Raw genomic sequence first — 11,242 nt, 5'->3', positions numbered from 1 at the left:
CCAGCAGCGGCCGGGGGCGCGGGCCAGGCCCGGCGCGCCCGAGGGGCTCGGGAGAGCCGCGGGCGGGCACGGAGCCGCAGAGCCGCCAGCGCAGGTGCGACGGCGCCCCTTTCCCTCCCGGCGTTCGCTCGGGGCAGAGGCGCCGTCCGGCTCGCCCTTAATTCCTACGATTTCATGCGGTTTCCAGGGAAACGCCTCGGCGCCGCTTCCGTGCGGGCGGGAGCGGGGCGGGACGCGGCGGGAGCGGGGCGGGACGCGGCGGGATCCCGCCGGCTCCGCGGGGGCGGTGCTCCGTCCCGCCGCTGGGAAGTGCGTCACGGCGGGCGCGCGCCTGCGCCAGGGCGGCGGATTCGAACGGCGGTTGGGCGGGAGCCGTCGGGCCCGTTCTCCCTCAGCGGGAGGAGGATGACGATGACGAGGATGAAGCGCACAGCGCCCCGCAGCACCTTGCGGAAGATCATAAAGAAGCACAAGCCTCAGTTACGCCTGGCGGCTAACGCCGACCTGCTGGTGAGGAGCGAGCGCCGGGCGTGCGGCCTGGAGTCGGGCGCGGGCCGCTCGGCGCCTCAGCGCGGCCCCGGCAGCTTCCCGCCTGCCTTCTCCGGGCACAGGCTGCCGTTCCCAGGTAGCCGGCTGCCGTTCCCAGCCGCTCGGGCAGCGCGGCGAGCTCAAGGGCTGAATCCTCCAGCTCCATGAGGACTCGCCCGGGAAGCCTGGCTGGGGTCGTAGTGCAGGGCTGGGAGCAGTTGTGCTTTTGGCCATGGCGGAAAGTTGCAGCTATTCCTGGTTGCCTAGGGGCGGGTGTCCCTAAATAGGGACGTTTAGTCTCTAGATGTTTTATCACTTGAAAGACGGACCGCCGGATTGTGCGCGCTGGAGCAGGTTGGAGCTGCTGGGTGTAATGGGATGTCACGTTGTTACTAATGGTGTTCCTGCAGTGACCTACAGGCAGATGGGAGGCAAAGTTTGCAGGGAGATAGATGGTTAGTCTAATAAAATACTAACAAGTAGTGATTGCAGCTTTCTGCTTTGCTGGTGGCTACTGTATTGTAGGTTTGGACAGTGACTTTGGGGATTCAGAGTCAGGCTGATGCATGAATATTGTGTCACTACGTATGCACTCTGCTGTTCGAAGAGTTTGATGTAGACAGGCTGAGAAATAGCAATTTGGATTATGTGGCTGTAATGTGCTGATGTTTCTTGTTTGTGCAGAGCAATTCAGGTATACAAATATCAATCAACTGAACTATGATTAATGAGTTGCTAAGCTGTTAAGGTGTCTTGGATGATCATAGTTTTGTAGAAGGCCATCTAAGTAGTCTCTGTCCAAAAGTGAGGAATGACGAGTCTTGTTAGTAATCTAATGGGGAGGATAAGTTGTTGGGATCCTGTTCATGGTTTGAAAACATCTGCCATAAAGGTGTAGGGATAACACAGCCACATCAAACAAGTTTCAGAAAACTGAGGCTGATAAAGGTGGATTTGTTTTGACCCGTAATAAGGGATCTGTAGTGCAGGAGAGGTTTGTCTCACCAAGAAATTACTTGCCTACAGCAAGGAAACCCGAACTCGAGAGAGTTTGTGGTAGCTGCCATATTGAAAAAAAGAATGTCTTTGCATAAAATAATATTTTTTGAAGTGACTTAATAGGCTTAACTTGCTTGATTGTCATGCCCTCTTGTTTTCAAATGTGTGTCATTGTCAGAGCATTAATGCATACTGTATACTTGTGTGGTCCCTGACTCGAATTGTAAGTCCATGTTTCATATATGTCTAAAACTTGTGTCTTTCAGCATCTTGAAGGTTGGTATCTGGATATATGAAGCTAAATGTAAATAGATAAAATTAAACAAAAAGATTAATGTGAATTAATATGATAATTACATGAGAGGGTTTACATTTGAATGTAAACAGTATATATTTTTCTAATTGGTCTAATAAAAATATTATCTCTTCCTACTGCTTTTGCTATCTTTGGAGTATTTTATGGACTGAGAACCTGGCCCATTGCTTCTCATGCTCAGACCGCTCAAAGTTTACTCAGTGGAATGCAGTAGTCAAGTAATGAAACTTGCACAATCACTAATAAAATATTTTGTAGTCATTAGTAACACTTGGTCTGTGTTGCCATGATGATATTCATTTGGCTTCAGGGTAGTGTAGCTGTCTGAAAAGAAGTGGGACATCCCTCCAAATCTTGGCCGTTGGTTCCCATCTCTTCCTTGTCCTGGCACTAGTGTTCTGTGGGCTGAAAGATAATCAGTGAATTGAATTGGCTGAAACTAATAAACTACAACAACCTGATCTAGCTTAAAGTATGGCTGTGCAAATACTTATTCCAAAACAAAAGATGGGATGAGATGAGAATGAATTTTAATGATGTGGTGGAAGCTTGGATTTTCTCTTCTGGCGATGTCAAATTAAATGGCCTTTAATGTTAAGAGGCTTGGTTCTTTAATTTTACCTTTAAACAGGAATGTCCGGGGCAGTGATTGTCCATGATGTTCTTCAACTAAGCAGGTGGCTAACAGCTTTTTAGCTCTTTACTATGAATAAATAAGCAAAATTCCAGCTGTGTTGATTTATTAAAAAAAAAAAAAGGGGGGGAGTTTAGTCCTGTAGTTAGACAAGTAACAAGTTTTGAGAATATGTTTTTAATGTCTCTGTTACTCCCTACAAACCTTGCAAGAGTGATTAGATTGCGTACTTTAGAGCAGAGTGCTTGTCTCTTCTGCAGGGAAATATGAGGGTTGACTAGTTCAGTTTCTGGGCTATCTTCCTGAATGATCCATGCTTTATGTTTGAATCTACTGTGGTACTTAGCCAGTCCAGTGAGGAGGTCTGCCCACCTGGCTTATGATAGGATCAGATTGTTTCCCTTTCCTGACCTTGAGTGATTATTTTTCCTCAGGAAACCAATGTCTTCTTACATGGTCATTACTAACAAGTTTGAAGGACATGAGAATTCAGCCAATTTTGTTAAATACCTGAATGGAGTTTCTTCTTCACTTCTCAGATTCTTTTGTTCAAGTCTGTTTTGAAATTTGAAGCTTTGTCAGAACCTATTTCCTAAGGTGTGTTAACATCTTTGCGCGCAGTGTAGGTAACAAATTTCATCAGACTTTCTCAAGAAGCTGTTTTTCTTGAAGGAGTGTGATAATACCTTTGAGTGAAGAGGTGGGACTAGTGCTTAAGATTTTTCTAATGCTCTTAGTACTCAATTATTTACCTTTTTGAAAATAAGAGGTAAAGATTTTGGTACTGAAGTTCAGATGTTCCCCCCCATTGGTCTGAGAAGAAAAAACTGCAAACTTTATTCTAGCTTGAAATTACAAAAGAAAAGCAGGAACTCAGCTGCTTGTTTTATGCTAGAAGGGTGGGTTTGTATTTGCATTGCAGAAAAAGCTTAAAGTATTGCATCGAATGACTCATTTTTTTCTTTGTTATTGGCGTAGAATGATGAATAAGTGTACATTGAAGGCAAAATATAAGTCTAAAGAATGATTTTGAAGTTATGGCAGCAAAACAAAATTACGAAGCTCGTCCCTACTGTTCATTAGTTCTGTTCAACGGATGTGTGGAAGTTGCTCTGCGAGCAATGTTCTGAGTTTTTACATACATTCTTAAAACTTTACAACCTTTCTATTGTGAGAAATAAGCATTCTGTTGTGTAAGGTGATTTCCACGAGTAGTTCAGAACTGTTTTCAGATTTTATGCAGAGGGACAATAATGCGTAGTAAAGCAGTGTGTCTTTAAACAAATCTGGTATCACTTAGGTACTTGTCAGTAACTGTCTCTCATTCATGGCATTCAGTCGTTCTGCCTTTCATTAGCCTTTCTCGATTGCCTTGAATAATCTGGAATATTTATTAACATGTGTGCTCTTTTGTGGAAAGTTCTGATTTTTCTTCTGTGACCATGTTTACACCTGTATGAGTTCAGGGGAAGCTTCTCCTCATGCAGCAATTCACGCTGGAAATAGGAAAATAAAGATACAGAGGAGATGCCGTTTTTAAAGGCAGCTTTAAAATTGACACTTTTACCTTTAGGTGTCTCAGCAGCAAGAATTGCAAGTACGGAAGCTTTTGTTCCACCTCCCTCCGCTCCCTCAGTTTGTTTCCGGAAATCTAACCTCCACGTTGATAAGTCTAATAATGAGAGTTTTAATGTTGAACGCTGTTTTAGTGCCACTGCCTGATTCTGTTGGGAGGTTGTTTCTGTGTGAGTAACTGAAGACTAGTTTAAAACCAGCTTTGATATTTTGCTAAATAAATCTGCAAGAACATCTGCTTTTCGTGTAGTAGATGTTTCCAAACAATGCCAAATATAATGTAAATTTATCTCTTGCACGCTGGCTTCATTTAGTTCAGGAGATTAAGAAAAAACCCTAAATGGCTTGTCATGTGAACACCGAAATGCCTGTCCTCTAAAGATTCTTTGTGCTGCAAACCCACTGCCAAAGTATTTCCTATAAACTCTAACTTGTAACTTTCCGTGTTATGTCTTTCTAGACTTTGCAGATCAGGTATGGCAGAATAAGCATATCGCCTAATTCATGCAAATAAAATTTTCATATATTTTAGTAATATTTTCTTGAGCTCTTGATTGAAAAAGCATTTTTGTACATTTTACATAGCAAAGTTAATATTGTTTGAAAGTTTAATTTACAAAAAGTGCAATTACCAGTTTTCAGATTGGACTATGAAAATAGTTCACATAATGTCTGTATAATGCTAGAGGTTTGTATTACAGGTCCCTTATTTCGCAGGGGTGCTTTTGGCTGGCAGTTTTTACTACAAGGCGGAGCAGTTCCTTGCCTGCTGAAATTTTTGCTGCTTCTGTACTAGCAGAGCAGCATTCTGTATTGAACGGAATACTGCCATACCAGCTCTTTTCATGTGGAAAGATGAAGTGATGACCAGGGGAAAAAGTGGACAGAACCTCCTGACTGGAGAATTTCTGCTTCTGGAGAAATTAATGTCAGTGCTCCTTTGCACTGAAAAGGGGCAGAAGTCTTTGAACTTGTTTGTGGTCCATAAGGCAGGGATGAATTTGCTCTTCATTGCAAGTCTGGCCATTGTAGTCACTGAAAGCTGACTATATTTACTAGTAAGCAAAAACGCTCCTTCTTATTCTGCAATATTTATGTTTACATTTTATAAAAAATTGCTAATAAAAATCAGATTTGATTTCTGTTAGATCAGATGTTGTTTGTGTGATAATTTCTAGAGCACTTTTATGATTTAAGTATGCTAATTTAAACTATATTTACAAGAGTCTTGCAGTAAGGAATATCTTGGGAATCTATTAAGACTTGAACTGAGTGGTACTTTGTTTTCCTGAGAACACCTTTGAGGAATTTGGAAGCAGTCCAATATGCAAATCCTCTATCTCGAAGAATGAGCCTCTGAAAAAAACCAACCTTGTGCTTAAACAGTTTGAATCCTTCTTGATTTTATTTTTTTTCTTCCTTCCCTCTTTTAAAGGTGCATTTGAGCTTCTTACTGTTTCTCCATCGACTAGCAGAAGAAGCCAGGATAAATGCTTTTGAGAACAAAAGTAAAATAATTAAACCTGAGCACACTATAGCTGCAGCAAAGGTAATAAAGTATTTTTAATATTTTTCTTTTTTGTTTAATGTAAAATGTATTATCACAGCATATACAAAAATTTCGGTGTTAGTGTTGATATGTTTTTATTTATAATCCAAAACCTGTGGAAACGTAGTGTTCTTTAATCCATCATTGCCATAATTCACTGTTACCAAGACATCAAATTAACTCCCTTTGCCCTATTAAATATAACCCTGTTTTTCTTGATTATTCCACGTTTAAATTCATCGTTTCAATATGTGGGTGAGTCTACACAGTAGTCTACCAGCAAGCATTCACGGGCTGAAAGCCCAGGGAACAGAGGCAAATTCCAAAGTTGGAGGATCTTTATTTCAAATGACACCATATCAAGAAAGCACGCTGTGTTAACTTCTGTAATCTACATGAAGTTTTATGGAACAAGTGAGAAATTGCTCAAAGACATTCGGATATCTCACACTTTCAGTTCCTACCTGCTCAGTCTGGAAGATGTTTGAAGTGTTTAGGCTGCCCAGGGAGGTAGTTGAGTCCCCATCCCTGGATGTGTTTAAGAATAGAGTGGATGATCTACTTAGCAATATGGTTTAATGGGGATTAGGGACGGTTGGACTCGATGATCTCTAAGGTCTTTTCCAACCTAGAAATCTATGAAGTGGGTTCCTGCAGCGTTGTGTGGATACTGCATGAACAAGCAGATACTTTGTGCGATGGTGTGTTCTGCAAGGGAAGAGCTAAGGGAGGAATAAACTGTGGATTGCTGTGTGGGTAGTTCAGCATAACAAAAATTGCTGGAGTAATATCTGTAAGGAGGAATCCTCTGCATTACAGAGCACAATAAGTTTTGTGTACATGCAAAAGAAAGGAAAGAGGAAGGTGTTATGGAGGAAGGTGTTATGCAGCTTTCTCTCCCTTGAAAGAACTGGAGCAGCGTCAAAGTATGACTGAAATCCTTTTGTATTCCGTAGCTCATTTAATTTGCTAGGATATGTCTGCTTCACCTAGGTTTCATGGAGGATCCCAACCTCTTTAATTTGTTATCTGTTCAACCACCTACTACTGCTGGGCAAATTGGAAGAATGAAACTCAGTGTTATCTGGTATTTGGGTTCTGTGGCTTCTGTTTATCTTCAGTTTTTTTTTTTTTCCCCTCTGGTGAAATGTTTAGTTTGATACTTTCCATTACTATAGTAACAGAAATGTATACAGGATGTGTAGGGTAGCCAAGTGAATGTTACAGTTGGAGCCTTACGCATTTGTAATTTTAACTGCAATCTTAACATTATTTGAACGTTTTTGTGCTCCATTTATTTATATTTTTTTTTTAAGATGAGAAGAAAGGAAAAACTGTCTTTATTAAAATAATGTTAACACTTAAATGGTCCCACTTGGGCTTTGAAGTTCATTTTTCAACTTAAACTCCAAACCAAAAAATGTCCTTCCAATGGTCTGGGCACTCTTGATATAGAAAGAAATAAGGCATTACAAACAAAAATTGAGCATAGTAGCTGTACGATTGAAAATTATTTTTATTATTATTTTTTTCTTTTTGTCTAGGCCTAACAGGGTAAGAGCTTCAAGGAATCTGCTGACAGCTTGAGAGCACTATTGCCATTTCTCAGCATTCATTTTTGAAATAAGCCTTTTATTTACAGAATTCCTGGTTAATTCTTATTTTTAAAAAAGACCAACCAAAACACCTTTCTGATATGGCATTTTTCTGTATGCTCTTGCTTTATTCCTAACCTTTTCGCTAGACTTTTACCCTTGGTGATTCTTGGAAACAAATTGTTTGGCTAGGTGAGCCTTTGATCTGAGAAGCTTTAGGCTTTGGATCTCTTGCTGCTGCCTGGATTGTAGTGATAAAAGCAGTGATAAATATACTTTTTTCTTTTTGCAGGTTATTTTAAAGAAAAGCAGAGGCTAGAAAACAGTCCACTGGAATTTCAAAGCATGTTTTTTCTGTGTTTTCCTACTAATGTGAGATCCTGTGAGACGTCTTTTGCACTTGTGGAAGTATTTAGTTTCATTGATGTCTGTCTCCTGACTCTGAGTATCTTGCTGTTTCTTTAAAACAATATTTAACAATCTTACAATGTCTATTTTCATACACTTCATGTATAATTTTAAAATGTGTGTTACTTGTCATTTAAAACTTTTAATGTACCTTATTTCTTCCATAATAATGGAGGAATGCCTATACTGTAGACACTCTTCAGGTACAATGTGTCATGTATTATTAGAAGTGTGAAACTTTTAAAGGAGAACAGTAATAAAAATTGCAAGTTTCACTAAATCCATTATAGATTATGCAGTTCGAAGCAGATTTCCTAGCTAAACAAAGTCTTGGCTTTCAAAACAATCGGTGTAGAAACTAGTGTATTAAATATCTTGGCCTCAGTCTATTTATAAATATCTTAATATTTTTAAATTACCTTGAAAAGTAGGCTAAAACTTCTGTGTTCTGGGAAAGAATAAATATTTTGTATTGCTAAATCATGCTGTGAATTGTTAAGCTGGCGTATGGTTTGATGTGGTATATGAGACAAGTTGGTGGTCTCTCATGCAGTTGGTGTGGACAGATGCACATTATCGAAAAGAAAAGATCTGGCACAGCTGATGTTTTTGCAGTTAGATCCTGTACAAATAATGAAGATAAGTTGGCATGAGTGCCAAGCTACTTTCTCCTCCCTTTTGAGTGTCATTCTAACTTGTCAGAAGTCTGGAAATGTACCTTATATAAAAATACCTATTTAAATTAAAGTCATATTGTATTCCTATTCTGATATTTTTAAACAGTTGCTGAACACTTTGCTTGATAAATCTTTTAATAAAAATATAGTTGAATCTCACGGTTTGAACTGTTAGTACAGTTTTGTGGACAGTGAGCACAATGAGCAATTTTTAAAATAAAGAATTTTTAAAAACATTATGTATTGAGTAGTCTAATTTTGTTTATCACATTATTGACTATATTGTAGAAACTCAGCAAAAAGGAATTGCATTTTATAAATATGTTTTTAGTCTAAGGAAGCTGGAGTAATGCCAGGACTTCAAATTTCTTACCATATCCAGACACTTTTTAAAATCCTATACAACCTGTGAAAAGTCATCCTTTTACAGTACGCAGAAAGGAAGGATGTCTCTTCTGCTTATACTTAACTCGTATTAACAGTTAATCTTACAGACTGCTTCTTGTAAGGTTAACTAGATTCTTTATTCTGCATTTTCTTTTCTTACTCCCTTGGAATCCACAAAGAAAGCTGAGAACATACACACATATTTAGAATATTTGCACTTAATAACCTGAAGTAGTTCGTCAGGAATAAGGGACATCTGACAAGATATTTATATTTTCTTTTGTAATTACTGTCTGATTTAATTTTATTGCAATGCTAGATTTTCCTTTGTTAGAAATGTTTTCTCATAACTTTTCCCTGAAATATTTTCTTATAGTCTTGTATAATCACATACCTTTCCTCACTGTACAGTCGTTTGAGTGCTGTAGCTTCTTTTGGAACTTCTTTTGATGTCCACTTTAACTTTTTCTTTTTTGATTTGCCTGGGAGCAAGATCCACTTTGAGCTTAGTGGAATGTTCTCATTCTCATGTTGTAGTTAGATGATCAGGTACCATTGGGGAAGGGAGGCAAGGAAGGGTTAAAACCTGTCACTTGTGTACTTCTTTAATATTTCACAGTGTTTTCAGCCTGTATTAATGATTAAGAGGTGCCTTTATTTTTTTTATAGGAGAGAGACTTTTTTCTGTAAACACTGAGAAGTTTTGAGTCCTGTGTCCTGTCACTAGATTGCCAATACTTTGTGAACATTTCATAATAGCTGAAGCAGTCAGGTATTCAGAAGACCACAATTGCTCGGCAGGTATTCAGGCTTCTCTCTTAAATTTTAAATAAAGCTTACTGAAAATTAATGTGGTTGATGTAGTGTGGTTAAGCATTCAGAAATGCTATTATGTTTCTCTAGTGTCATCTTCTTGAATGCGCACCATAAGGTTAACTGTATTCATATTTGGCAGCTCTTCTGTACTCCTTCATGTGTATACATAGGATCTCTTCTCTACCTGATACTCCTTACTGGAATTTTAAAATCAAAACTCCTTACAGGAGTGTTGTCTGAATATCCATGAATGCTTCCAGTCTTGGAGGATATACTAATAATCTATTTTCTGTTCTTGAATGTCTGTTTAATGACAAAACTTCAAAGCAGGTAGTTCTAGATAATGTCTTTTTAAACTGGATCTGTGTTAGAAAGCCCAATGAATTTGGGTTTTCTTATTTGAATTCCTGTATTGATTTCTGCCATTAGGAGGAAAAAAGCAAGGATTATTGGGGGAAGAGTCATGCTGATGCATTAACAAGGTGTTTCTTTTGCTCAGCTGTTTTCAGGAAACCTTGCGAAATTTAGTGTTCAGAAACCATTCAGACTAATGACTCACTATTGAATTTCCTGTGGTTTTAAAGGTAAGGCTCAAGAAATTTTGGGAAGGAGAGGTGCTCAGGCAGTATAATTATGACTCTTCATTTCCTCAGGGAGGCAGGATAGAAGGCCTAAAAAATTAAAGGCATACTAAGACACTATCCAATTTTTCCATTTTCTTTCTTTTCTTTGCAGCTTTCTCAGTATTCTGTTTCGTGCCCTACCCTGCCCTTCTAGTATAACCATCAATGAAAGGGGGAAAAGTCGAAGTGAAGAAAATAGAAGAATTTGTCAAAAGTACTTGTGGTGGCCCTTGGCTTGGTTTTCAGCTTTTCACGTAGCTCATGTTAGTCCCTGGGCCAGTGGGTGGTATCACAAGTGATTAAGGCACGGAAGAAGAAGAAAAATGTTTATTGATAAGCAGGTGACTGAGAAAGAAGACGGCTTTCTGTAGTGGGGTGCAGCTGCTGCTATTTTTTTTCCTGTTGGGTATGGAGTGCCTGATGAGAGAGGATCTGCTGTTTGCCAGCTTGAGTATGTCTTCTCGTGAGGAGTGTGCACTACTCTAGCTCTCATGGTCACATCATTTTGCTTGCAAGATAAGAGAGAAGGTAGTTGTGAAAGCTTTAAAAGTAGGTTAATGCACTCTTTTGTTTTAACTTGTAGGGCTTGTAAGTATAGTATTTTCTGAGTGGTATAAATCACCTGCGTATTAGGTTTAAAACTATTTTAAAAAATGTGACTATTAAGAATGGTTTATCAGTGGAGGTTAGATCTGTGGAGAGATCTAGCTGTTTAACTCCTAATGGGTCAACAGGAATATATGAACTTGTATGCTTTTGTGGGTCAGGGCTCAAATAATCACTGTTCTATTTGAATCTGAAGTTATATTGGTTCATTAAGTACCTAAAGGGGGCCTACAGGAAAGCTGGAGAGGGACTTTTTACAAGGGTGTGTAGTGATAGGACAAGGGGCAATGGATTTAAACTGAAAGAGGGCAGATTTAGGTTAGATGTAAGACAAAAATTCTTTACATTGAGGGTGGTGAGGTACTGGAACAGGTTGCCCAGAGAAGTGGATGCCCCATCCCTGGAGTTGTTCAAGGCCAGGTTGGATGAGGCTTTGGGCAACCTGGTGTGGTGGAGGATTTCCCTGCCCATGGCAGGGGGGTTGGAACTAGATGATCTTTGAGGTTCCTTCCAACCCTAACCCTTCTAT

General features: G+C 39.4%; 1 protein-coding gene across 2 annotated transcripts; it reads left to right on the top strand.

The window, feature by feature from the left end:
* Positions 1–374: 374 nt before the first annotated feature.
* On the top strand, positions 375–8,346 carry CENPW (centromere protein W). 2 transcript variants are annotated; one of them, XM_086632093.1, is made up of 4 exons: positions 375–542; position 1,081; positions 5,488–5,601; positions 7,489–8,346. In XM_086632093.1, the coding sequence occupies exons 1-4, from the start codon at positions 406–408 to the stop codon at positions 7,513–7,515; spliced, it is 279 nt and encodes a 92-aa protein (XP_086488219.1). In that variant the 5' UTR covers positions 375–405; the 3' UTR covers positions 7,516–8,346. The 2 variants fall into 2 exon arrangements, with proteins under 2 accessions (XP_086488219.1, XP_086488218.1); XM_086632092.1 differs by lacking the exon at position 1,081 and having other exon boundaries at positions 375–510.
* Positions 8,347–11,242: the final 2,896 nt, after the last annotated feature.

The sequence above is a fragment of the Tauraco erythrolophus genome, chromosome 2 (assembly GCF_009769465.1).
Source record: "Tauraco erythrolophus isolate bTauEry1 chromosome 2, bTauEry1.pri, whole genome shotgun sequence".
Lineage (NCBI taxonomy): Eukaryota > Metazoa > Chordata > Aves > Musophagiformes > Musophagidae > Tauraco > Tauraco erythrolophus.
The sequence above is the reverse complement of the archived record's forward strand: the minus strand, read 5'-3'. Positions and strand labels throughout refer to the sequence as shown.

Bases quoted from the DNA above. Each gene is read 5' to 3' on its own strand.
- CENPW (XM_086632093.1), top strand. From the start codon at position 406: ATGACGATGACGAGGATGAAGCGCACAGCGCCCCGCAGCACCTTGCGG. The intron at 5,602-7,488 runs GTAATAAAGTAT...TTCTTTTTGCAG, and splicing joins ACACTATAGCTGCAGCAAAG to GTTATTTTAAAGAAAAGCAG.